Here is a 27,752-nt window from a genome sequence, read left to right as displayed (position 1 = left end):
CTGAATTCAAAAGTAGCTGAAGGTCTTTTCCCGAAGCATACAAACTAGTATCATCAGCAAATAATATACATTGCAATTTATCAAGGACTTCACAAATATCGTTAATGTACAGAATAAATAGTTTAGGCCCCAAAACGGAGCCCTGAGGAACACCGTGAGTTATTTTTGCCTCCAGTGAACGGATACCATTTATATGTACATACTGATTACGATCACTTAAATAACTTTTGAGCCAGGTGTGTGCTACGCCCCTGACACCATACTTTTCTAATTTATTTAAAAGCAATGAATGATCTATAGTGTCAAAGGCCTTACTAAGATCAATAAAGACACCAACAGCATACTCACTGTTTTCAATTGATGTTGATAACTGTTCTACTAGTTCAGTAACTGCCATTGAAGTTGACCTGTTGGGTCTAAAACCATACTGATGTTCACTTAACAAATTGTGCTTAGCTATAAAATCATCAAGTCGTTTCACAAATAATTTTTCCAGAATGTTAGAATGCTCCAAACATAGAATGTGTTCATAATAAACAGGCTCATGACTGACTTCAGATGTAATTTAACAAAAGTAATATACTGCGTCATGTCTCTTCCTTAAACACATGCTTAATCTAAATTATAAAAGCTTTGTTACCATAGCAAACACGTATGCACGTGTTGATTACAGCCACATTCAAAGTAATGGAGACTGTGCAAAGTTTCTTCATTTGAGGGAGAAGGAGCAGTGTCTGTTCACTCTATTGAATGAAACCAACTTGTGTTATCAATTTTTTTTATAGACTTTTACATCCACCAGAGGGTGCTTTACCACCCATCATAATTTCCAAGGCTGAAAAAAGCCAGAATGTAAGGTGTGTACATTTCCCTCTGGAACCCCCCCCCCCCCAAAAAAATTAATAGATTAGTTTTAGATTAATAGATAGATTAATGATGTTACTAACCATAAAAATCAGATTTCAGATGAAGCATCTTATGATAATTTTTTTTAAATTCATTTTTATGTCCCGTTTTTATGTCTGATACTTTCCATTCTAGATCTAACAATAACCAAAATAAATGGTACATTTATGATACAACCATCTAACAAACTCAACGTAACCTTGGTCAACGGAACTTTGAAAATGGACAAAACATTGTTATTTGACTATATTATGAAATGATTGATTGAAATATTAACCCCTTACAATAATTTTGATGATACAGGATTTGATTTGGTGATGTTTTTATTTTATACAAAATGTATATTTAACTAAATAAGTTGAACTTTAAAATTGTTAGAAAACCAAAGCCACATGTCTAAGCAAGTGTTCAAAATTTGAATATGATATCACAAATTAAAAAAAAAAAGTTTTAAAGTACTGTTTCCACACTAAAGCAATGTCAATTTTTAAATGGATGAAAATCTTGGTTTATGTTCTTTCTTTTTTTCTTTATTTACCATGACTAAATCAGACTACTTTGAATAAATAGTATAACACACATTATAAACTCTTGAAATTTATTGAAAGTGCAAACCGAAATAGCAGGGAAAAAAATAGCATTTCAGCCTGGCAAAAGAAAAAGTCCAGCATAAACTGGCACACAACCAGACTGATTGCCAGGTGTAAAAAAATAAAAATAATATATTTGTTTCTTTTACAGCTTTTAAAACTAGCTTTATCATGTCAAAATTTCAAGGAGAACATACCACCCACAAAAGGTTTTCAAAAAAGTTTTTTTTTTTTTACTTTTAAAATGTAAATAAAAGAAATCTATAAACATTTTTGTAAAATGTAACAACCAACAAAAAATAGAAAAACTATTTTTCATCAGAGAATAAAAGCATTTCATTTTAAACTAGGATTAAAAGATGGATTTTACTCATTACTCATTTTACTCAATTTACTCATTAGCAGACTTAATCAGCAGCATTGATGAACAAAGATTCCCCAAACTACTGTTAAACAGTGCAACAGACAACACACAGAATGAAGAGTGACGAAAAATTATCAATCATACCGATAGACAGTGCATGAAGACAGGTTTTATATATATTTGAACTGGTATTTTATATCTTTTTAAGAATACAAAGGTTAGATGACCTCACTTTATGTATAAAAAACTACCCTTTTCCCTTCTGTTTGCATATATTAAAAAAGTCAACAAATAAAAATGTTAAAAAAGTAATGATTATTAAAAACTTTTCTCTGTAAAATTATCATAAGTAAAAAAAGTAAATTCTACTTACTAGACAAGAGTAATTTCAAAGAATACTGTGGCATAATATGTTATTATTTCATTTATCACTCGCTCTCTCGCAACATTTCCTTTGATCTGTGGTCCTCCATCTCAACACCCTTGTCATAGTCCCGTCTCCGGAATACCCGCACAATGATATAGATGGTGAGGATGATGAGAATGAACCCAATGGATCCACCCACAGCTATAGCCAGAATTCCAATTTCAGAGAATGAAACTGTAAGAAGAAAAGAGAGAGTACTATTTATGCTCATTACTGTGTTTTATTTTATCCTACTGTATTTTATTATTTTGTTGTTATCATTATTACCAGTACTGACATCTTTTTTTTAATTATTATTATTCCTGTCACTGATTTTATTGTACATACTGATGCTTTGGCAAAATTCTAAGTAAAATGTTCATGCCAATAATGTACTTTGAAACTCAATGAGGATGAGAAAATATGTTCAAATAACAGGCATGGGAAACTTCATCAGAGGATGGCCAGCAAACTGAATACCGCTCGCTCACTATTGTTAGTATTATACTCCTGTTGTCTCATAACATTCTGAGAGAAGTCTGTTTGTTATTGTAGCCCAGTTGAGATTAGATACTTCTGTCCTTCGGCTGCTGGGATCAAAGAAGGAACACAACATCCTGCTTATACAACCTTCACCTCTTCTGTCTGCTATATGTGTTTGGACGGGTGGATAAATGAATGATTTTTTCAAGCTGTGTTAAAGCATCTACTCTCACCTTTTTGAACGACTCTGAGGCTGATCTCGCTTGCAAAGCCCTGGATGTCGGGCGGATTTCGGACTTGGCAGCTGTAGGTACCATTAAAGTTGAACTGCACATCCTGCAGCGTGATGGATCCATCACCGTTCATTACATCACCAGACCATACAGCATGATCCTTAAACAAGCCGTCCATTGGGGGATATACAATTGCCTGGTAGTGAAAAAACTAAGAGACAGAAATGTTGAAAGTTAAATAAGAAATAAGAGTCTAGCCCACTGAAATGAGGTCAGAACCATACAGCGAACGGCCTGTTTGGACTACAACCCTTTTAATGACGTAACTAGAACAGTTTATTGACTAATCTCTGCCAAGAGGAAAACACCAAAAGGGGCGTGGTCTTGTTCTGCTCCCACGGTGCATGCACTTCAGATGTGCATGCATCTCCAATTTATGGTAAGAGGCGTGACCTTTCCAGATAACGTGTGATAAGCTGCTGTCGAATCACAACACAGGAACCGCTGGCACAATCAGAACTCGTTACGTTTTTCTGAAGGAGGGACTTCATAGAACAAGGACGTCATCGGGCCGTTTTTTGGACTGTGAAAACAGCTGTATAGTATGGAAGCTTGTTTCCGCCACTGAACATAAAAATAAAATGAATAATTGTGACTTTTTATCTCACAATTCTGACTTTTTTTCTCACAATAGCGAGTTTATACCTCGCAATTCTGACTTTATTTCTCAGAATTGCAAGATAAAAAGTCAGAATTGCTAGCCTGGGTTTCTCCATTCTCCCTTGCCGCAGCACGATTTAATTCGCTCTGAGAGGCAGTCTGGATACCATGAACCAAATTTTCCCCGGAAAAAGGGAACCAATCACAGAACGGGGAGGGAGCACAGGCGCATTTGATAGACGTACAGGCGCATTTGATAGACATTTGTAGCACCCAATAATACGGCATTGTAAACTGGGCATTCGTAAACCACACCTCAAATAAGAGAAATTGAACGTGTGGTTTCCAGACCACGTTTCATTCTCAATGATACGTGGTCTGGCGTTAGCCAGCCTACAGAATTGGCTTTATGCACAGCTTCACTACTTCCTGAATTTCAGCCAGCTCCTTGTTTCCTGTCTGCCATTATTGGACACATTGATTAATTCAGGTGTGCTTGACCTCAGTAGTCACGGCAACAATAATCAGACACACCTGAATTAATCAATTTTGCCCAATTATGGCAGACAGGAAACAAGGAGCTGGCTGAAGTTCAGGAAGTAGTGCAGCTGTGCATAAAGCCCATTGCGTGATATAAAGTCGCAATTGCGAGTAATAAAGTCAGAATTGCGTGATATAAAGTCGCGCAATTCTGACTTTAAAATACATAATTGCGAGTTTATATGTTGAAATTATGACATCTTTTCTCAGAATTGTCAGATATAAACTCGCAATTGCAAGTTATCAGGACAATTCTAAGGGGGAAAAAAGACTAACTTTTTCCCCCCTCAGAATAGTTTAAATCTCACAATTCTGACTTTATATCTCGCAATTCTAACTTTATAACTCGCAATTCTGACTTTATATCTCGCAATTCTAACTTTATAACTCGCAATTCTGACTTTATATGTCGCATTTCTGACTTGCCATCTCGCAATTCTGAGAAATAATGTCAGAATTGCGAGAAGTAAACTCGCAATTGTGAGAAAAAAAGTCCGAATTGTGAGATAAAAAGTCGCAATTACCTTTTATATTTTTTGGTTCAGAAAGAACCAAAACATACGCATCAGTCTATGTGTTTTGCCAGCATATGATAATTCTTTGTACGAAGAAGCTAAAAGGAGAAATAAGGTTAAGCTTTTATATAACCGGGGTTCATGTTCTCTGCCTGATCCATATCACCTGAGTGAGAATTGGAGCAAAAGGCCGAACACATGGCCAGATTTGACAATCGACGACAGCTTACCTGTCTCATCGACTAGGATAACTGGTAACTGGTACCTCTGATATATAACATTGGTTAACATAAACGTAAAAATGTATCAAAGAAAATACAATAATTTGCCCTTCATTTATAAAGGTATGTACACAGACTATACATAGGACAGCAGCACCCAATCTTTGGGTTAACTTATGTCTTTATAATGCTGTGCGGCAAACGGCCATTACTTTTCTGCCAACCAGAGCGCATGTAACCGCGTTGTGACGTCACGGGCGAAGATCCCTATACAGATAAGTAAACTGTGTGAAAAATACTGTGTTTTTTTACACGCGAAACATGAACACATGTTATTTTGCACACTATAAACACAATCAAAGCTTCAAAAAAAAAACATGAAGAATGGGACCTTTAAGAGCACTTGTCCTGTACACAGCCCCATTCAAAGATTTTCAGATATATTAATCACATAAAGCCTACTGTATCATATTTGATATGCAAAATAAATAAAGGTCATTAAATTATCAATATGATTAAAACATTGCTGGAAAAACATATTGCACAAAAAAAAACTGTCCCTTACAAAACTAGAGAGATTTGTCATAAACTAAGCATTCAAATATCACCTCACTAAGACATTGAGCATCATTGTCAGTTCTGGCAGGCCAAGTAGTCAAGATGCTGCTAACACTATCGGTCGACTACACGGTCTCATCAGCGTTCTGGTCAGCTGATCTGCATCAGCGCATCTGCTGTTCATCTCCCCTCGCTGCTAATGACTACTATGCTCAAATCAGGGCGCCCTATTTAAGCAGATTCAGTTCGCTTCTAAGTGCTCGCTGCTCACTCTCTGCAGCCCACCTCCTCCTTGTCGTGTATAACATGTCAACGTTGCTGCTCTCTTCATATGGGGGAATAGTTCTGCTCTCCCAGTACTAAACATTGTCATGTTTTCATTATGACAGTTTACTCTGTAAGTGTTTGCCAATGCAAAAAAGTCAGATCTTGGTGACACTACCTGAAAATGCTCAAGACAGTCCAATAAACTATTTGGACAGCCATTTGAAAACTACAGTAAAGTTTCACATTACTGTATTTAGTGAGGTACAGTGATTGAGTACAAGACACTGAATATGTATGTTTCACATTTTTACTGCATGGTCTTTGCAATTCTAATTTGTTCAGACCATTGTCCAAAAGAAAAAATTCACCCTTATTTACAACAAACATAAACTCCCTTTGGGTAGATCGGTGCACAACTGTAAACCATATCACAGTACGTATTGGAACTGAACATATAACATACATGTACTGTAAATCCCTCATGCAGATCTCTTCTAATCAGTGAAAGCTGAGGTTCACCTGTGAGAAATTGTTCAATTTAGGATAAAAAAAGTTTTTTTAAAGATAAAAAATGTAAAATTTGCTTGACGGATTTTGACAACTAGTTTAACATTTTTGAATGTGATGACTCAAGCAATGAAATGAGGACTATTAGTTTTATATGGAATGACAATATTCAGCATTCACAAGTGTAGTTAATTTGGACTGATATGACATAAGCAAATGATAATGTTATAAAACAGCAGAGAGTTGTATGAAAGCAATTGATGCATGTCCAAATGCATTTGCAATTTGTTGGAAGGAATGAGAAACTGCTACTACGATGTGCACAAATGACAAAATGTTGTTTAGGTTGAACTAACTGTTGTGCAAATGTAAATAGTGATGTGAGAAATGCACCAAAGCGACGGAGAAAAACTGTAACTTCAGTCTCACCATTTCTGCTGTTGTCTTTCCGAGTGGCTTGAAGCTCCAGGATACAGAGGTTCTTTCTTCAGAGAGCGGAAGGGTAGATTTAAATGTACATTTGAGCCGTACATTTGTCCCATTGACTGCCTCCAACTCTGAAGATGTAAACACTTCCATTCCCTTCACCTGATAAACACCTGGTAACCATGGATTCATGTGTTACTAAATATATAACTGACACTAACACAAATACAGCTATGCTACATGCAACAATATTTACATGCTCTAATCCTAAACTTGCCACTATAATGTCTCTTCATGACATTACTTCAACTTCATGACAGACAGACAGACAAATAGATAGATAGACAGACAGACAGACAGACAGACAGACAGACAGACAGACAGACAGACAGACAGACAGATAGATAGATAGATAGATAGATAGATAGATAGATAGATAGATAGATAGATAGATAGATAGATAGATAGATAGATAGATAGATAGATAGATAGATTCAATGAGTTCAAGTAGTAGACACATGAGAGTAGAGTAGACACTTATCAGAACAATCCCAAATCAGATCAGTACAATTTGATTAACTAATTAATCACACAAATATGCAGCAAAATTGCATATCTATATAAAAAATGATTTTGGTTCAATCTTTATAAACGTTTTAACTTTTTAAACAGAACAGATCTTCAGTCCTTCCAGAAAACATTTTTTTTTACAGTGTGTTTGCAATAATTAATCCACCTCAACAGTATTCAGTCCCATGGGATATATTCTGCTCTAACTACCCTGAACTATTTGTTAAGCATTAAGGTAAAGCTTTCACGGGTCCTGCTGTGATCAGGGTGTTTAACTCTGCTTAAGCTGAGACTGTCGCCATTCCAACCATTAAATCCGTTTCACTAGGGGTCACTCTCTACTCACTGTGCAGAACTTGTACCCATAGTAGGCCATATAAATACATTTGATTTCAATAAGTCGAATAGAATATGTTGTGCATTCTATTACATTTAAGATTTAATATTTATTGTAAAAAAAAATATATAGCCTACAGCATTTCTTCCAGTTATTTCTACCTATCGTTAATCTTTCTTATTGGACCCCCTGTCCACTTCAAGCTGCTGTAATGCCAGCATTATCTCCCTGAGGATCAATCTAATCTCGCATAATCTTATTTTATCAACGACAGTACAGTGTAGCTAAATCTGATAAGCGTCTGATAAGTGCCGCAGAAACACAATAAAATAAGTCGTTGTTAAACGATAGTTGCTTTACTCTGAGACTGGGTGACCAGTTTCAAATTCACAAAAGAAGCAGGCAGAGAATCTAACTCCACAAATAATGACTTAAATACAAGCTAAACTGAATATTAAATACAATTAGGCTACTAAAACACATATTTATTGCGAAACCAGAGGTGGATCCAGGAAGTAGTTAAACTCACCTGACAAGACAAGCGCACATAGCGCAGAACACAGGTAAATCCAGATTCGACTCATAAGAAAAGCACTAGAGGAGCTATCAGAGCTCCTACAAATGATAGTTTTCTACTGTCTATTTATCAAGCACCTTACTGTATTTACTCTCAATATCCTATCTAACTATAGGTTGAACTTTGGAACAGCTGAGCACATCGGCCATGCTAACCGCTCGGCACTCGGTTAATATCCGTGAGTGAACAGGGAGGAGTTCATTTAAAAGGCGTCAACAAAAACCTGTAAGGAACTGAGTGCACAGACTACCTATGTTTCCCACAAGCAGCCCAGTAACCTTCCCTCTTTTGTGTGGGACTATCCAGTGCTTCTCAGAGGAAGTAGCATAACAATACTGGGTTTGAAAAATAAGAAAGCTGCAAAATGTGTATCTGTAAACATTTTCACATTTTTGTTTAAGTTTGTCACCGCTTTGTCTTTTCATGTCTGAGTTATTCATTGTACCCCTGCCTGAAATTGTAATTCTTATAATTCAATAAAGAATTTTCTTTTAATTTGTCTTTCTCTCACGCTGAGACAAGAGTTACAGTTGTCACCGGTTGTTAGCAATTTCTTAAACGAGAAAATATGATAATTCGCCCAACTCTACTTGTCATCTTGACTAAAATGTGCAGTCACAAAATCAGAATACCAAAAGCATAAAATCAGTTGTGACATTTAGTGTATCGACTCTGTTGCCATCTTGTGGAATAATGACAAAGTGCAGCTTGCCTTCGGGTTCAAGTGACGTCATTATGAAAATATACTTCAATTATTTTGGGACATAGCTACTGCCCATTTCATCTTGTAGTTTAGTCTTGCATCCATACAATCTTAAAAAGTGCACCGGAGACCCACCCGTGTTTCAATAGCGCGCGGCGCGCGCTCTCTAGGCATTCACATCTGCAGATATTGAGTTGCCATGAGAACTGACATCTCTATCTTCTCATACAGATTACATTAACAGAAAATATTTGTTTTCATTTTGAATTAGATCATTTAATAGCAGAGATGTAAATGTTTATAAATATATATTGCTTATGCCTTGGGCGAGTATATTTGTTGAGATTTGTTTAAGATTGTGCTCCATAAAAAATTAGGAAACAGGAGAGGCAGAAAGCAACCATGTGTGCAACCTCTGACATAGCAAGTGTAAGTCACTTTGAATAAAAGCGTCAGCTAAATGAATAAATGTAAGTGTCATATACATTTATGTTTTGTGTCATGTTTGATATCAGGCTTTTATGGGCCAAATAAATTGAAAGTAGAGCTTGCCCTTAAGGAGGGGGGGGGGGGGGGGGAGCAAACAAGCCAAAATATGTTTGATGTTGTTATAGCCTAATTATACAGCCAAAACACAAGACACAATTCTCATAGCTTAATGTAATAAAATGCACATAGAATTTGAAGCTTAAATTTTCATTTATAATAGGCTACATAAAGTAGCATTTCTACATAAGAGCCTACTGCTTTTCTCAAACCCCTTTTGTTTATTTGCACATTCCATGGCAATTGAGTTTGTTCAAAGGGTAGCCTAAAGTGGCCTTCTTTAAAGTCTGTTAAAACCTGTTCTTCAAAATTTGCAGTCACAATTGTAGTGGTTCATGTTGCTCATGGTTTTTGTGTGACATTTTAGAATTATTAAAATTATTTTCAGAATTAAACTGTTGCTTACATTAATAAGTTAAGCAAAACAACTTATTTATGTCTGAGATTCACTTTAGCATTGGTTAGCATTGGATTGTGGTAAAACAACAACATGGCATCCTTGTTTTCCTTAAAAGTACCAAAGATTGTCCTTTATTTTCCTTCCCTGAAGTTGGCAACCTCTTGCTCTTGTGATATAATAACATTTATTCCAGCCATAGATAGATCTCGCCTATATTTTCCCGTCACGATGAGGCGGGACAGCGCTGAATGGGAAGTGCGTGACGAACGGTGGCGTTAGGCGGAAGTGAGGCTTCCAGAAAGTGCGAGGGCGGTTGCGCAGGGAAGTGGGGAGGCGGTTGGTTGGATGCTATTCGGTTTACATAACCCAAACATTTACTGTGATTTCTTTAATAGACCTCGCGCTATATACCCACATAATTAAACCATTAAACATTATTATTGTGTGAACTAAGTCCGTTAAGGTTGCATTGCTGGAAAAAGCAGAGTCGAGGTGCGCGGCTGCAGAAACATTCATCTGCATCTTCTTCCCTGGACAGTCAGTTGCGGTGCTGCTAGGTGATTGAGGAAGCCCTGCCCTGCTGCACACACCCGCAGCTCACTCACTGCAGTCGGGATTTGCAAACACTAGCCAGGTTAGTCAAGAAGAGGCGTGCATGGAGATGGACGTGTGTGTGCGCGTGATGCCATCGGGAATGTTTTCCTTTTGTCCCGGCTGTTGATTCATTCTTCTTGGTTATATCAGCTAAACATTCCTGGGATCATCATCCCTGACCCTGCCAGTCATTAAAGCACATATATGGAGCGTTAGTCTTTACTGCACAACCTCTGCTGTGTGTTGGTTTCATCCGGGGTCCATCATCATCACCATCACCAACATCCTCATCACCCTTAGCACTAAAAAGCAAAACACGCGCTCTTTGTGCGGCGGTTGCTTGGCACGCGCGAAACTACCATTCAATGCTCTATATTTATCTCGGAGTGAATAGCTATTATTGACAGTTGTATTACCGCTGCGCAATTAGGACTCCGTTTGAACTAGTCAAGAATTGCATTCATTTCCATTACGTCAGCACGGCCGCTCATTAGTAGGCTATTGTTGTTTTGTAGCACCTGTGTTTGTGTCGTAGAGAATGAGCGCTGAGGAGAATCCCGCTGCTGAACCTGCACCTGTGATCGACGTGCAGGGAGACGGACGCTGGATGTCACAGGTGTGCTCTATTGTGAAAGTCTTCTGTAGGCATCGTGCATACTGTGCACAATCTTTTCCTCTTTCATAACACCTCCGTCTGATTAAGGATTGGCGTAACATGATCGGATTTATTTTGTTCTATGTTGTTGCAGCACAACCGGTTTGTGCAGGAGTGCAAGGATGCGGAGCCTGATGTTCTGTTTGTGGGGGACTCAATGGTGCAGCTTATGCAACAGCACGAGGTGATTGTTATCTCGTTCATAAGTCAATCCATAAAAAAGGAGAACTACGTGGTTGCAATTCCATACTAATGTAAATACCAATCACAATAGCAGAAGCTAGTAATTCAATATGGATTAAAAAAAACCTAGTTCTGCTCACATAATCTTCCTAAAAATACTAGAGTAGACCTAGTACAGTGCTAGAGAGCTGAAATTTTTGTGCAAAATGTTTAAATGCACTAGACATGTAATGGTATTAAGTGGTTTTAAAGCTGAAATATAATACTTTTTTATGTTTAAAATTAGGAAAAAATTTAATATAAAACTAATGTATTTTTTATAAATATTTGAAAGCACTAAATGAAATTTTACGTGTTAAGATAACATGATAATTATCATTTTTAATCGAACAATTCTGGAATACTTAATTTCCTTTGGTCGTATATGGCATTCAGTGGTTAGATATTTTTGGATAATGACTGTTGTTGTAACTGTCATGTGGGGCTCCACAAATATTGGCACCCTTGGTAAAAATGAGCAAAACTGACTGTGAAAACGTGTTTTACCTGTGTATCCTTAGTCTTTCTTTTCAAAAATAATGAGTAATGAGTAACTGTAACAATGACTAATGAGTAACAATCTAACTGAATATTCCCATTCATATGATTTTTTTTTTAATGAACCTTAGGGACCAGGAACTATGGTCATCATGACTTCCTGTTTCACTGGATTCTAAATATGGTGTGAGTGTCACACAGGCCAAAGTCCTATAGTCATCCATCACTATGGAAAAGACCTGAGAATACAGTAATAACGTGACAAAGGGTTGTTGAGCTGCACAAATCATGAAATGCTTTAAAATAATAGTTTAATTGTTGGAAAACTCATTTACATTATCTGGGCAATAATTAAGATGTTTAAATCAACTGGAGATTGTAACCATCTTGGCATGTCTGTATTGGCTCCACACACACTGATATGAGGAGGGTGGTTTGAGTTGCCAAACAAACTGTAAGGATCAAAGTTGTCGAACTGCTGATGCTAGTCGTGTCTTGGGATCAGAAAATCTCCAAAACTAGGATCAAACCTCACCTATATAACTACAACTTGTTTGGAAGGGTCGCAATAAAAAAGCTGTTGGTGACATCAAACAGCAATCTCCTTCAAATGCAGTTTGCCAGGTGTTACTGGAAAATTCAGTGGAACTGGGTTTTAAAGTCAGATGAGACCAAAATAAAGCCAGAAGTGGTTTGGGCATCGACAGAAACATAGAAATCTACCTCATATTTAATGCTGTGAGGCTAAATTTATTCCAAAGTTTCATAAACTCCATAAAATCAACACCTAGTTGGATTTTCCAGCCAAAGAGTGATCCATATGTCAAAATAAACAACAGAATAGTTAATTGGCCACAGAATGAAGGTTTTGCAGTCCAACTCAATAAAACCATGTGGGGTGAGCTGAAGAAAAGAGTCCACAAGCATGGACCTCTGAATCTGAATGATCTGGAGAGATTCTGTATGGAGGAATGATCTCAGATCTTTTGCCATATGTTCATCAACATTATTACGCATTGTAGGAGCAGATCCAGAGCTGTTATCTGGGCAAAGGGAGGCTGCACAAAGTTGTAAATAAAATTATTGGGATGTCAATAATTGTTAATACTTATATTTTAGGGGGGAATTGTTTTATGATAAGATTTTCTTTAACTACTGTATTTGAATGAAAGAAATAGCAAAAACTAATTTTCAGTCACTTTTGCTCATTTATCAAAGGTACCAAATATTTTTGGAGCCCACGGTATCCTTCAGAGTAACAACATTAGTCTCTAAGCTGCTAGTAAAATAATTGAAATGCGCATGTCATTTTTGTTTATTTATTAGTAATTATCCATGTCTAATAGTATAGTATTGCAATAATGACACTTAAAGGCTATTTTAAAATGAAAAAGGTATGACTCTTTTTTGTACACTTGATTGTGTCTGTTGTTAATAATCAACATTTATAGTTGTTGTTTTTTTTCAGTAGATGTACATATTTACATTTGGTTTGCAATTTTTTATTGGTTCTGGTTTCAGGTGTGGAGGGAACTCTTCTCGCCTCTCCATGCTCTGAGCTTTGGGATTGGTGGAGACACAACCTGTAACGTGCTGTGGAGACTACAGAATGGAGAACTGGAGAACATCAGACCCAAGGTGAGGTGGTTTGTTGTAAACCGTTAACATTTAAAGCGAAATGTGTTCACCAGTTTTAACCGTGTCCTTGTTCATTTTTCCACAGGTGGTGGTTTTATGGGTAGGAACTAATAATCATGAGCACACTGCGGATCAGGTTGCAGGAGGAATACTGGCCATTGCACAGTTACTTCTGTCGCTCCTCCCGAAGTCCAAAATTATTGTTTTGGTGAGTTACCGAAATCACTGTCTATATATTCTTGATGTGATATTTGTGGTGTTGTAATTAATGTATATAGAGAGTATCAACTCTCAGCAGTTCAGTTTCAATATCAGAGCTGATTAGTGGTAATTCCTGTCCTTCAGGGCCTGTTGCCAAGGGGAGAGTTTCCTAACCCCCTAAGAGAGAAAAATGCATCTGTGAACAATTTACTCCGCGCATCTCTTCCTCGACTCGGCCATGTTCAGTTACTTGATGTGGGTGGTAGTTTTGTCCACTCAGATGGGACTATTTCCTCTCGAGACATGTTCGACTTCCTGCATCTGACCGCTGGTGCGTACAGGACCATTTCGACGACCCTCCATGAGCTGGTGCTTCAACTGTTGGACGAAACATCTCAAGAGAGGCGAGCCTCACTGGTTTAAGAAGGGGGCCACGTTGGTCATTCACTGGAGAGGCAGGGTTAAGAAATGTTGGATATTCAGGATGTACTTAAAATACTTAATTTAGAAAAATCGGCAAACAAGGGGATGTTATACAGTGACCAATTTTATAGGAAAAGTATAACCTGTGTATACGTTTCTAAGATGCAGAATAATAGACAACAGTAGGAGAATGAAGAATAGATGCGTGATGAGAAATAGTTTTTCATAGGACATATTGCTTTGCAGGTGGGACCGAAACCTCTTCAAAATCTCATTGTCACTGTCTCAACAACCTTTCGTAGTAGCACTTACTCTGCCAGCTTCTCCGTGCCTTCATACATGCACGCGGTCACGCTCACAACAGTGTTATGATGACAGCTACATGATTCAGTTCACACAAGAGAAATCATGCCTTTGAAATATCAGCTGTTGTCTTATTCCCATTTTGCATTTTTACATTTCTTTTTTGGCACAGAAGCATCTTAAACTTCCTCTTTCGCCCTTCTTATTCCCAATAACAAAAATGTGATATATTAGAGTAAGACTGGAGTGATTAAACCATATCATTCCTTGTGTATGGGTTTGTGAGTCTGAGTGTGTGAAAGCTCCTAATGCACAACCACAGTGTTTTCAGTGTTAATTTGATCTCATATGCATCCATGTTTTAATGTGTTCAAGCGATCTGTAAAATATTATGTGAAGAGCTGAGTATGAGTGAGTATGGGAGAGCCAGTGGGCAAGAAGTGATAAATATATGCGTGTGTGCGTGCGTGTGTGTACACACATATGTGTGTGTGTGTGTGTGTGTGTGTATATATAATCTGTTAGTAATGTACTCTGTGCAAGTGCTTATGTAGCTGGTGCTGGTGAATGTGAATGTTTTTGTGTTCGAGTGTAAGAGATCAACCATCTATAACTGTTTGTTTGGTCCGCAAAGCGTGCACTATTACTGCAGCACAACTGCCATGCTTCAGATCCAAGAATTCCAATAAATTAGCAGGGATCTAAACTCATGCGTGTACACTTTCTTATACATGCTGTCAATGTGTCATTTATTTCAGTTTCTTCTTACAGCATTTGTACACAATGCTAACATTATTCTTTCAAACTAATCCTGTGGATCTGCATTTTCACCCAATAATTCAGGCCCTGTTTACACGAGAACGCTCGCGGGTGAAAGCATAAAAAATATTTTATCGGATGTGCCTTTCGTTTACACGGTGACGGCGTTTTTGAAGCTTAAAAACTAGTATATACTAGTAACATAGTACACTCCACTATTTCACTCACACTACATTTCGCATTTCACACACTTTTGCGTCACCATTTGCACGCGGATTTCCCACCCAAAACACTCGTCTAAACGCAGAATAAAAAGTGATAACGCAACGCCACTTTTGCGTTTTCTCTTCAGAATCGTTTCCGTGTAAACATAGCCTTAGATGACCTCTAATACTGTTTTAATTCAGATATCCTAATAGGTACTGTTCATAATTCTATAATAATAAAAAGGATAAATTAAACGATAGCAAATATAAATGTAAAGTCTGCAAAATGAGGGAAAAGGAGTAACTGGAAATCAGTTCACAAGTTCGGCTACACTATAAATGCTGAACCCAAATTTGGGTAAAATATGGACAAACCCAAATGTTGGGTTGAAAATGTAATTGAAAAAATGTACAGTTGAAAGTGAAAGTTGAAGTTGGGTTAACATTTTAAATTGCATTTAAAACCCAACATTTGGGTTTGTCCATTTTTTGACCCACATTTGTGTTAAAACAACCCAGCATTGTTTAGAGTGTACAGGGGCAGGGCAATGCCATACTCGAAATATGAAATATGCTTGAAATATGTCAATTTTGGGTTCTGGTGTGACATGGATTCATACAGGTTGCGTGAACAAACACCGTGATAAGTTACTGCTGATGAAGCTCAAATGGAGCTCTGTTCTGATGATAGAGACCTAAGCCACTTAGATAACATCCTCTGTATATTAGCATAGTACTCAGAACCTACTGTTTGACACTCTGTTTGCCCATTAGAGATGAGGTGGTTAACTCTATCCAAAGTACAAAAAAATTGTTAACTCAAAAATCATAAAGAGAGTGCATCAAAGATGTACACATATATATTTTGACAATTTTTAAATATAGCTATTTTTTAATTGGGCCTATAGGTTTATACATCTATTTTCTTATTTAAAGAATTTCTTATTTGAAATTTAGGTAGTGTAGCAGGAAGCAGTCAAGATTTTAGGACACATATAACCTAAATTTTAGTGGAAAATGTTTTCCACATCATGTTTACATTTTTGTAAAGAAATCAGGATAATGGTTCATTTATGAATACTAAAATGAAATGTCTGTAGTTCTCAGTCAATATTAGCATAAGCTAATCAAGGCAATTTTACTCAAGAATGTGAGGAGTTGAGTAAATCAAGGGACAAAGATAACTGATTGATCAATGACCCCTGACCGGTGATGGACCTTTTCCACGACAGCAGTTGATAATATTTTATTTGGAGCCGAAGGAGGTGGAGATCAAGGTTTGCTACACGTTGCCAAATCTGTTATGACACTGAGATGTAATCACATGGATTTGTTGTGTTGAATAACGAACTGCTTAATCACAAACTAATAAATGCCTGATTGTTCTGCAACTAAGCATAAAAAATAATCTAAAAATATCGCTATATCTGTTTTTAATAGCTGAATTACACAATTTAATTGGCATGAATTAATTTAGAGTTTCCTGCTTCAATCCTGTAAAGTGTATTAGGGAAAAATCGATTTAATATTTGCCCTCCGAATCATTGTTTGATGCAATTAAACATCTACATTTTGATTTACAGTGGTTTATCAAAGCAGTATATAAAAAATATTTTCAGAAGATTACAAAAAAAGAAAGATTTTATCTGACAGTAAAATATAATAGAATATATTACATGTAATTTGTGTTTTGTGAGACTGACAGTGCATTGACGTGTCTAAAGATATCTAGAATGTCTTTTATTGCACCTACCCTTTGAACCGCTGATGTGTAAGAGGACAGGGTTTCAACTCCACACGCACTGTTCCTGCCCTATATAAGACCTTTGCATCGGCTGTCCGTCCTCGAACTTTCAGAGAAGCAAAACTCAGGTAAGGGTGCAAACCAGCAGGAGAGCAAAATTGGATCAAGATCATTCTGAATGCAGAGGCCAGGAGTAAAGAGAGAAAAAATAAGAGAACATAGATATTAGCATAGACACAGTTAGCACAATGTTTTTTGTAATATAGACATTGCTAAAAAAGTACTTTGATAATAATAAGAGTGTTCTCTTTCAGGGCTCAACCATGAAATTCGTGGCTCTTGCACTGACTCTCCTCTTGGCTGTGGGTAAGTAACATGCCCGACTTCACATTTCACTTAATTAAATGTCATCTAATTTTTTCTTTATAGTATTTTACATTAAGTTCAACCACTTAAAAACTCAAGAAGTGGATGATTTTGTTAATGCTTTGGTTTTTAGGTTTTCAATTTGACCATGTACAGTACATGTTTCTTTACAAAGTTTAAAGAGCTTGAGTTATGAAGCTTTTCCTGTCTCCTTAGGTTCCCAGGCCCGTTTCCTGCAGGCTGATGCTCCCTCCCAGCTGGAGCACTTCAAGTCAGCAGCCTTTATGTACCTGACCCAGGTCAAGGAGCAGACTCAGAAGGCTCTCGACAACTTGGACGGAACCGACTATGAGCAATACAAGTAAAAGACACATCTGATCATGATGAAAATAAAATGTAAAATGATTTCATTATGAAGCAAATTTCATTTTAGCAGTAAAGTTGAATAACTGAAGCTCATGCTGCAAATCTCGTCCATTGTGAAACAAGTTAATTTCATGTGAAAACCCGAGGAATCAAATCTCCATTAGGTGACAGTTGAGATAAACCAGGTTCAGTCAGGAGGTCAGTTCTCCTCTGGTCTTAGTGAATGAGCACAGTGTTTTTTGATTCCAGGCTTTCACCTCCAGCTGAAACTGAAGCGATTTGTGTTTGCATTTTCTAAACGCATGTTCTGTTTTCTTCAGATTGCAACTTTCAGAGAGCATGACTAAGCTTCAGGAATATGCCCAGACTCTGACCCCCTACGCTGAGACCTTCTCCAACCAATTCCTGGAGAACACCAAGCAGCTGCAAGAGCGCGTCATGACCGACATTGAGGACATCAGAACCAAGCTGGAGCCCCACCGAGCTGAGCTGTCCCAGGTGGTGCAGAAGCACTTTGACGAGTACCGTGACAAGCTGGAGCCCCTGTACCAGGAATATGCCACCCTGAACCGTGAAAATGCTGAGCAGATGCGTGCCAAGCTGCAGCCCCTGTTAGAGGAGATGAGGCAGATGTTTGAGACCAACTTTGAGGATACCAAGTCCAAGCTTGTGCCCATGGTCGAGGTCGTACGCACTAAGCTGACAGAGAGTCTGGAGGATCTGAGGTCCATGGCCGCCCCCTATGCTGAGGAATACAAAGAACAGCTGGTGAAGGCTGTCGAGGAGGCCAGGGAGAAGATCACCCCACACACCCAGGACCTCCAGGCCCGCATGGAGCCCTACATGGAGAATGCGAAGGCCAGGTTTGCACAGGTGTATGACACCATCTCTAAGGCCATCCAGGCATAAAAATGCTCAAGGACTCTGCACACTCGGATCCTCAGACAACAGCAAAGCACAGATTTTCTTGTGTTTGGTGGTGTAAAGACTGTAGGTGCAAGAGTTTTGAGATGAATGTTTATTATGTTCAAGTTAAATAATCTTTGACTAAACAATGCAAACAAATAAAATGCACAAAAAATATATTTGTTTCGCTTCAAAGAGTTTTCTTCCCTTCTGAAACAACATGGTACCTATATGACGATCATAATAATAGAGTTTTCATTGTGAACATTATAATTCATAATCATAATAAATCTTTAGTAGAAAAAAAGAGTAACTACCAGTGATTACACTGCAAAAATAAGACATTAATGAATTTATTTTTCTTCTTTAATGCATAAAACTCTCCACGTAAAGGCCTCTGTTGATAATTAATTTATTAAAATACAGAAATATATAACAGCAACATTTTCCAGGTAAGCAGTTTTAAATCACTAGGAAAAGTTGTTGAAGTGAAAAGAACATTTTTTATTCTGTTTAGGAGTTTGTGTCCATGTCACATGACCTTTAGAAAAGCTTACATAATGAGGATTATACTTGAGGTTAAGTTTGAAAATCTTTGGAATAACACTGAATACTGAAAAAATTCATATAGTAAGGATTTCCATTGATCAGCAAAGTAACTAATTAGTGTAATTACATACTGTCCTTTATAATAATAATAGTCAACTCTGACAGGGAATGGAACGATTTATTTTCTAACATTAACCATAGTTATAATGGAATTAAAAAAACTTAATTCACACTTGAATATAACTATTAATATCATCATTCCACTTAATTCTTTGCAGGTATTGGCTCAACTATGATTGTGATTGGGTTCTCAGTTCTCATTTGGATGGGCAGAAAGGACAAGAGTTATTCTTGCTGGTCTTGAGCCAAACACTGACACACTAAATAAAAGGAGAAACAACCACATTTATTAGAACACATAGACAAAGTAAAAAAATGTGCCTAAATGTGTATTTGGTGAAAGTTACACACTCACTTCTTTGTGCATTATATGGGAGCAGTTTATGTTGTACTGACTTCCAGGATCCACAAGATTCTGACACATCAAACAAAACTTCCGCATAGAGGACTGACAGAGAGACAGAGAAAAAGGGCTTGTTTACATAGTTCTAAAAACAAATGACAAAAATAATGAAATGTGTTTCAATATATTCAAATTATCTGAAAACTAAATGTTTCCTGGTTGGTTTATGAATATAATTTAAATTGTACTGTAAAATATAGCAGGGCTTTGAAATGAGATTATATGTCATATGTGTTCCAAAGATGAACAAAGTTCTTACGGGTCTGAAACGACATGAGGGCGAGTAATTGACAAAAAAATATATATATATTTTTGGGGGAACTAACCCTTTAATATTATTATTAGAAATGCAAAAACATCCACATATAATGGGGCAATTTGTCTAACTTTTGTTCATTTTATTTTTTATCAAGTCTTATTTTTATGACTCTGCTTTCTTATTTTAGCTGATAGCATTCTGAAGTAGGCATTTTTTTAAAATCTTTGTATCATTTCTCCTCACTACTCACAACTTTAGCAAAATATGGCACAGCTTACCCGACTCTCCCCAATAGTCCTGACTATTAAATGCGTTTAAAGGAAAGGCTTTTAAAGGGACTACGTGTAACTTTTTATGTAATCTATTAATTAAAATCTATATTTTTATTCAGAAATATGCCTTCAATTGTGTACAAATACATCTGCCAATTATCTGACTTATCCTCGTAAACGAAGAATTTATTATCTTTAAATATATGGGATGGGTAAGTCCAAGGAGGCTTCCATGTCATTCCGCCATCTTGAAAAACTATAATACCAGAGACGGACAAAGTACGCGGCCAACGCGTTTCCGTTCAGAGCCAACACGACGTGACTGCAGAAGCGGAGGAGCAGTGTAGTGAGTGACGCTTCACTGCCCCAGCAAGTTTAAAAGCTGCATTGCAAATTCTCATCACCAGAAAATTCCAAAAATAGACTGTAAAAGGAAACATGACCGGAGATTACAAAAAACACAAGTTAATGTCGGGATAGCTTTTTCCAGGTGATAGAGCTAATGCAGGAGAAAGTGTTCAAAAGAGTCCTGCTTTCTTCTCGACAGGTAAGTCAATGCTACAGTCTGAATTACAAGTTTTTGTCATTGTTTAGTTGTGTACTTTATTATATAGACAAATGAACATTTATAGTTTAAAGTTGATGATATCTAATGCACGTAGGCTACTTCATAAAATATAACGATTAAAGAAGCCTTAACTACTTATTACAATAGTTCATGTTTTTCACAGTCAGTAATTCATACTGTAATTTTTTTGTGTCAGGTTGCTGTTTGTTTGAAATAACAAACCTTTTCACATGAAGGAACACTCGACAAAGTGCTAATCCTGTCATGGCTTTTTGGTACATAATAGTTACCATAGATGCAACGCACATTTCAAAAAACAAGGAGCTGGAGAGCACAATTCGTCTGAATGCAAAATACATTATCACCTCTAGATGGCAGCAATTCCTACACATAGTCCCTTTAAAGTTGAATTTACCTGTGGGGGTCTTGTGTGGAAAACCTGAGCAACTGGGGGACGGAAATGAGGCCTCATGGGATGTGGTGGCTGGGCTATAGGGCGCTGGATCGGACCAACTGAAGCAGGAAAGGCTCTAGCTCCAGACGGGGGTGCTATAGGTCCTGGTGGCTAAAAGGACAGTGATAAAGTTAAAAAAAATGAAATAAGCAATGCACAGAAGGAAAGCAACAAACATAACGAGGAAGAGTGAGAGGAGTGTACTGTCGCACCGGTCTTTGGTTCTGCGCAAGTCTGAGCGCAACCTGCTGAGTTAAATCATCCATCGACATGCCAGCCATAGTACCACGCTCACTCTTGATTTGCTGTAGAACACGTGTTAACTGATCTCTAAAACAGACAGAAACACAGAGGTCACTTTCAGTAAGCTATCCTTACTCTGACAATTTCAGAATCAACAAAAAGACAAAAACTCTACTAATTAGATTGGCTGCTAAAAGTGTAACCAAGCATTTATTACAGTGTATAATCTCAATACCTTGTGCATTGTGGGAAATGTGAGCCCAGTCTCTCCAGAAGCTTGTCCAGTTTGCCTGCCGGTGCAGGATTAGAGGGGAGGGGCTGGGGGGAGGGGTTACGTGTAGACATGGTTTGCATGAACGTTTGGGGAAGGCGCACTGCAGCTTGGGGATGAAAACTGCCACCATGATTATTTGATAATAAAGGAAAGGTGCCTGCTGAAGCAACTGAGGGTGCCAGGGAGACACCTGAAACACCTACGTGTGTCTGTGGATGGATATGTGGGTCGGGCATGACAGGAGCATGGGATGACATTTGAGGCCGGCAGATGGCTTGCATGGCTATTTGAGGGGCTGCATGAGTTGTCATAGGGACATAGATGTTTGGGGCGTGAGAAGATTGTGGACCTATAGTGACGGGTACGTATGCTGTGTTTTGAGGAGAAGGGGCTGAAAGTGGTGGTGTGGCTCTTTGTGGTGGTGTGACCGAGGGGTGGAATTGGGGATGAACTATGGGGGGAGAAGTTGTGGTAGTTGGTGGACCACTATTGAAAATGGGATGAGAAGCAGGATTCTGAAGTGGACTGATTATCATCTCCAACTTCGGAAAGCCAGAGATAAATGACACACACAAAAATATACATTACTTACATTATTCTAAACTATGCAAAATAATTACAATACAACTGAACACTGTATTCTGTCCTAAGCACCAACACTAGGGAACATCCAGTTTATATAAGATGATTTGCCACCATATAGAAATGCTTTTTTTTTTTTAAAAATAAATCAGTAAATTTTACAAATAAAAGGATAAAGTACTTTTAATTAGGAACTTAACTGATGCAAATGTAAATTGCATGTGAATTGATGGTGTGAAATTAGATTCACAAAACATATTATAAATATAAATTATGACTCTGGATGGGCCATATTCAGACAGTACTAAAACAGCCACTCTACCAGATTATCAATTCTACAATAACACGGTATATGGCATAAAACAGTAGCACCATTTAAAAGTTTGGATTTAGTATGATTTTTGAATGGAATGGCCGTATATGAATAAATTGACACTCACTGTAGGGACTGCTGGAAGTAATGGGAGCGGGACTGAGGGCAAACTGTCCAACTGTTCACCTCTCTGCAGGAGTTGATGGTTTTCATTAAACTTATTCTATGTAAGAAAAAACGAAAGACAGAGTAAGGCCATGTCCACACTAATACGTTTTCGTTTGAAAATGTATATTTTTCTCTCCGTTTTGGCCTTCCGTCCACACTGAGACGCCGTTTTAAGTCACCAAAAACGTATCGTTTGGAAAACGCTCTCCAAAGTGGATAAATTTGAAAACGCCGTTTTCGCATTGTAGTGTAGACAGTGAAACCGGAGGTATTTCAATGATGTAAGTTTAGTCATGTGATCCATGTAGTACCAATAGATATTCATGTTTATCGGTATTGTGCCTGTTATGTGTTATTCATTTTTACACTGTTGCTAAAATATGTTGCTTTCTATGTTACTTAGTGCTATTCTTCATAGCATAGTACTGCAAAGATGACATGTACTCACATTTGCTGTCCTGCGGCAAAACAGGAGTTGCGTTTTAGACCAAATATGGTGACTGAATGCGACCTGGATGCATCAGTGATAGTGAGATATTTTGCTAAATAAAATGATCCCGTTAGAAGAATTGCGCGATAACTTTATTATTTATTTCCCCCTCTGTAACGTCTCAGTGAGCTTCTGTGAAGTTTCACGCATGCGCAGTAAAGTGAATTTAGAAGTTTCTCATCCACACTGAAACGTCAGAAAACGCTAGTGTGGACGGAGAGCGTTTTTAAACGGAAACCCAGTTTTCAAATGTATCCGGATTAATGTGGACGTAGCCTAAGAAAAGCTGCAAACTCTCTTCACCTGTAACCCACTGGTACAGTTAGCTCCTCCCCTCACCTTTAGTCCTACCAGACTGCTGCGGACCATTGCTACATTGTGCTCCCACTTCTGCTGCTGGTGCAGGTGCTGCTGGGAAGGATTTATTCTGTCAAGAATAAGCAAAAATCCTTAAGGATTCACATCAGCTTCATGCATGCGGACATACGGCATGTGCATTCCTGTCAACCAACATTAATTCACACACAGTACCTGAGAAAATTAAGATATTTTTCTGCGTCTACGATCCAGTCCTCCACTTGAGAAAGCGCAAGCTCTTTCTGCATCTCAAGTGCAGCTATCTGCTCACACAGACACATGGACAAATACACAGTCAGACAATAGCATACACGATTCATTACACTATCTGTGAGTTTTCTACAAGACACATGCTGTGAAGGAGTTACCTCATCCTGAAGAACGGTCTGACTGGCTTGCTCTGCCTGTCTGCAGAGCGTTTCCATTTCCACCCTCAAGTCAGCTATTTCCTGCTCCCAGGAGAGCCTGCCACAATCACAAGCACAAAAAAAGATAAAGACACAGATCCTGAGGCATTTGGGTGTTTCTCCTTTCATGTTTGGAATCTTTTACTTCTCTTGACTCTGTTCCTCAATCAGCATCTTGAGTTTCTTTTCTGTGTCCTCCAGCTCCTGAGCCAATCTAAAACAAATTAATATTGTTTTAAATTCAATTAATACAATCTATCCAATACTACATACTACCATTTTAAAGTTTATGGTCAGTACAATTTGTTTAACTTGTGACAGTAACAACACCAATAATGCTACAAAAGATTTCTCTTTCACATAAATGCTGTTCTTTGGAACTTTCTATTAATCAGAAAATACCGAATAAAATGTATCTGATTCGGTTTTCACAAAAATATTAAGCAGCAATATTATTGAATTAGGACAGATCAGGTTACACTGAAAACTGGAGTAATGAAGTTATCTTCGCTATCACAGGAAAAAACTACATTTGAATATATATATATATAGTTCAATAGATTTCACAATATTACTATTTTTACTGAATTTTTGCTCAAATAAATGCAGGCTTGGTGAGCATAAAAATCTTCTTTCAAAAGCATAAAAAAATGACAGACCTTTGAATGATATATGTTCTGCCCACAGCAGACAGCTGAATATCATACATATTTCACTCTCAGTTTACCTTGTTTTCTCCTCTTCCATTCGATCTTTCTCTGCAGTAAGCTCTTGCCGTTTTACCATGAAGTTTTTCCGTGTGGTCTTGCTGCTGTTTAGCTCCAATTTAATTTGCAAAGACTCAATTTTTTCAATAAAACCCTGTACAAATGATTAAAAAAAGCAATTTCCATACCAATGAAAAATAGGCTCAAACAGTACAGTAATACCAGAGTTTTTGACAAGGACACTGCACACAGTATTAACATTCCCTATTGAGTTCAATGGGAGATTTTTAGCACCTTTGCTATTCAATTGACCATGTGTAAATATCAGAACATGAATAGACTGAATATATTGGTATTTTTTGAAGTTCAAATGTGATGCTAAACCTGGTACTGATGATTTCTCTCATCTCTTGTCTTTTCCAGACTCTGGACATTGATGTTGTGCTCCTCCTGCTCTGCTGTATGTTGCTTCACAAGAGCCTCATACTGTTCATTCAAATCAATACTGCAGTCTTCTAAAGCACGCTAAAGAAAAAGAGATAAAGAAATATACACACTGGTGTCTAAAAGTCTGAGACCAGTTAATCTAGTTAATAAACAGAACAGTTGTAGGACTAAAAGTAAAAAAAAGACATTCCTTTAAAAACAAAATATAGTTATAAGTATGTAATGAAACATATTTATTAAATAAAGTAAGATTAGAAAAATACAAAATAGAAAAACACTTTCACTTCTCAGACATTTGAAACACACTGTACACAAACATCTGGTAAACATTTGTAAACTCTACAAACAGTAAAAAAAAAAAAAAAAGTGCAGGGCTATGGCATAATTGTTTCCCAATTCATATTTGCTAGAAAGCTAGTATGACAAATCTCTTGAAAGAACAACAACAAGGTTGTTCTGTCCAGCAATAAAAGGCTAATGTCCCAAACACACACACATTTTAAATCATTTTTCACTATATTTGTGGGCACAAACTTGGTGCTTACTAGTAAAACTTGTACACACACACACACAGACCATGACCGTGAAGAGTACCTGCAGTAGGGTGCTGAAAACTTACTATATCTGCTTCCCAGTCTTCATTTGTATTTGTAGATCTTTCCTCTGTCCAGTCCTCCGTCTATGGTGAAGATAACAATTAAACTACATAGACGATCACTTTTGTGAAATGTGTCATCAGGAGGTTCTTCATACCTGTACGGTTTGGCTCTGTGCTTCATTGGAGGGTGTGAAAGTGCTGTAATCATGCTCTTCATACTGGCTGAATACTGTTGGTAAGCTGCTCTCAGTGGACCAGGGCCCAGCTGATGAGCTCCATGGTGAAGGATCCGGCGGATTCACTGCAGAAACGGGGTCCCTGCCAAGAGAACAGAGACAACCGTGCTGCTGAACCATTACAAATAGAAACAATTTTACAATCCACTTAAGCTGTTTTGCACTTACTGAAGTAAGTCTTCATCTAAAGCCGAACTCCACTCGGTGTGTATTTCACTTTCCATTTACAGGCAAACTCAGCGACAAAAGACTCTGGATCTAAAAAAAAAACAAAAACAATATTCACTTTAAAACGTTAGCGTAAGTATTTTGATTAACTTAATTTATAGCTGACAACAGACTAATTTTAAATGACGTTGGTTATATCCAGTAAATTATGAGCGCCAAAAGCAGTTAGCGAAAGAGCACATAAATTAAACTCACACTAAACATTAGAAGAGCTGGTCTTGATGTTCAAATAAGTAACAGTATACGCCAAATATATGTAATTAAATAAATGAAGAGACTAGTGATGGTTTTTTTTTAAAGGCAAAGACAACCGGCGCAACTTTCATGACATCATATAAACCTATTTTACTTCCGGTGTTACAGTATATCCAGTTCCTGAAATATTTGGTTCCAAAATCAGTTCCTGTAATATTTTGGGTGGACTAGACGTAAACTATTCCCAAATTGCTAAATCAATATATATATATATATATATATATATATATATATATATATATATATATATATATATATATATATATATATGAAGAGTTCAGATGCAAAAGCCTCTAAATGCCATTTGAAATTTTCTTCTGAAAAAGTTCAGTGATTTCACTTAAATATACAAGTTTGATAAAAATCATCATTAAAGAAGAAAATTTCAAATGGCATTTAGAGGCTTTTGCATCTGAACTCTTCATATATATATATATATATATATATATATATATATATGAAGATATATATTTAGATAGATAGATGGATAGATGGATAGATAGATAGATAGATAGATAGATAGATAGATAGATAGATAGATAGATAGATAGATAGATAGATAGATAGATAAGCGAGTGAATATAAAATATTTTTTTTCCTAAAAATACGTATATCCTAATTCTAGCAGCAGACGCTTTTATCCAAAGCGACTTACAACTGAGGACTAAACCATCGAGTCATTGTAAAGAGGCAAAAACAATGCAAGAAGTGCTCAAGATGGGTTTTTAGTTGTCTTTTGAATGCTGTCAGGATTCTTCATTGAGAATGTTCTGGAGAATGTTGATGAGAATGTTAATGAGAATGTTCCGGAGAGTGATTTTGAGGCTCTCTGTGATGGTACCCCACGAGCCGTCGCTCATTGACTGATCATAGGCTTCTGGTAGGGATGTAGACTCATAAGAGCGAGTGAAAGTAAAGAGAGCTTAGCCAGTGGTCAATCTGTAAAGCAAGTGTCAACGCCTTGAACTTGATGTGAGCAGCGAGTGGTAGCCAGTGCAGAGAGATGAACAGCAGTGACATGGGCCCTTTTGGGCTTGTTGAAGACCAGGCAGGCTGCAGCATTCTGGATCATTTGTAGAGGTTTAGTTGCACATGATGAAAGTCCAGCCAGAAGATTGCAGTAATCAAGCCT

General features: G+C 37.3%; 4 protein-coding genes across 7 annotated transcripts; 2 read left to right on the top strand and 2 right to left on the bottom strand.

Annotated features, from left to right (window-relative positions):
* Positions 1 to 1,484: 1,484 nt before the first annotated feature.
* On the bottom strand, positions 1,485 to 8,353 carry mpzl2b (myelin protein zero-like 2b). Its single transcript, XM_039658704.2, has 4 exons — positions 8,113 to 8,353; positions 6,680 to 6,849; positions 2,983 to 3,193; positions 1,485 to 2,461 (listed from the first exon to the last, which is right to left on the bottom strand). Exons 1-4 carry the CDS (start codon positions 8,165 to 8,167, stop codon positions 2,289 to 2,291), a joined length of 609 nt encoding a protein of 202 aa, XP_039514638.2. The 5' UTR covers positions 8,168 to 8,353; the 3' UTR covers positions 1,485 to 2,288.
* A 1,733-nt stretch (positions 8,354 to 10,086) lies between these two features.
* On the top strand, positions 10,087 to 15,073 carry pafah1b2 (platelet-activating factor acetylhydrolase 1b, catalytic subunit 2). Of its 2 annotated transcripts, none has more exons than XM_039658703.2 (6): positions 10,087 to 10,443; positions 10,919 to 11,019; positions 11,153 to 11,242; positions 13,300 to 13,416; positions 13,502 to 13,624; positions 13,762 to 15,073. In XM_039658703.2, the coding sequence occupies exons 2-6, from the start codon at positions 10,942 to 10,944 to the stop codon at positions 14,038 to 14,040; spliced, it is 687 nt and encodes a 228-aa protein (XP_039514637.1). In that variant the 5' UTR covers positions 10,087 to 10,443; positions 10,919 to 10,941; the 3' UTR covers positions 14,041 to 15,073. The 2 variants fall into 2 exon arrangements, with proteins under 2 accessions (XP_039514637.1, XP_039514636.1); XM_039658702.2 differs by having other exon boundaries at positions 10,088 to 10,443; positions 10,939 to 11,019.
* Positions 15,074 to 17,141: 2,068 nt separating this feature from the next.
* apoa1a (apolipoprotein A1a) lies at positions 17,142 to 18,867 on the top strand. Its single transcript, XM_039658834.2, has 4 exons — positions 17,142 to 17,180; positions 17,367 to 17,418; positions 17,635 to 17,779; positions 18,105 to 18,867. The coding sequence occupies exons 2-4, from the start codon at positions 17,376 to 17,378 to the stop codon at positions 18,691 to 18,693; spliced, it is 777 nt and encodes a 258-aa protein (XP_039514768.1). The 5' UTR covers positions 17,142 to 17,180; positions 17,367 to 17,375; the 3' UTR covers positions 18,694 to 18,867.
* rnf214 (ring finger protein 214) lies at positions 18,547 to 26,740 on the bottom strand. Of its 3 annotated transcripts, none has more exons than XM_039658827.2 (16): positions 26,561 to 26,740; positions 26,306 to 26,395; positions 26,057 to 26,219; positions 25,923 to 25,982; positions 25,241 to 25,381; positions 24,877 to 25,010; positions 24,295 to 24,363; positions 24,111 to 24,207; positions 23,917 to 24,005; positions 23,689 to 23,812; positions 22,855 to 22,917; positions 21,794 to 22,374; positions 21,528 to 21,645; positions 21,277 to 21,426; positions 19,715 to 19,807; positions 18,547 to 19,619 (listed from the first exon to the last, which is right to left on the bottom strand). In XM_039658827.2, the coding sequence occupies exons 2-16, from the start codon at positions 26,359 to 26,361 to the stop codon at positions 19,557 to 19,559; spliced, it is 2,001 nt and encodes a 666-aa protein (XP_039514761.2). In that variant the 5' UTR covers positions 26,362 to 26,395; positions 26,561 to 26,740; the 3' UTR covers positions 18,547 to 19,556. The 3 variants fall into 3 exon arrangements, with proteins under 3 accessions (XP_039514761.2, XP_039514762.2, XP_088986353.1); XM_039658828.2 differs by having other exon boundaries at positions 22,855 to 22,950; positions 23,725 to 23,812; XM_089130227.1 differs by having other exon boundaries at positions 26,302 to 26,395; positions 26,561 to 26,736.
* Positions 26,741 to 27,752: the final 1,012 nt, after the last annotated feature.

This window comes from Pimephales promelas, chromosome 4 (assembly GCF_988280905.1).
Source record: "Pimephales promelas chromosome 4, fPimPro1.hap1.1, whole genome shotgun sequence".
In the NCBI taxonomy this organism is placed as follows: Eukaryota; Metazoa; Chordata; class Actinopteri; order Cypriniformes; family Leuciscidae; genus Pimephales; species Pimephales promelas.
This window is presented reverse-complemented; position numbering and strand designations above follow the sequence as displayed.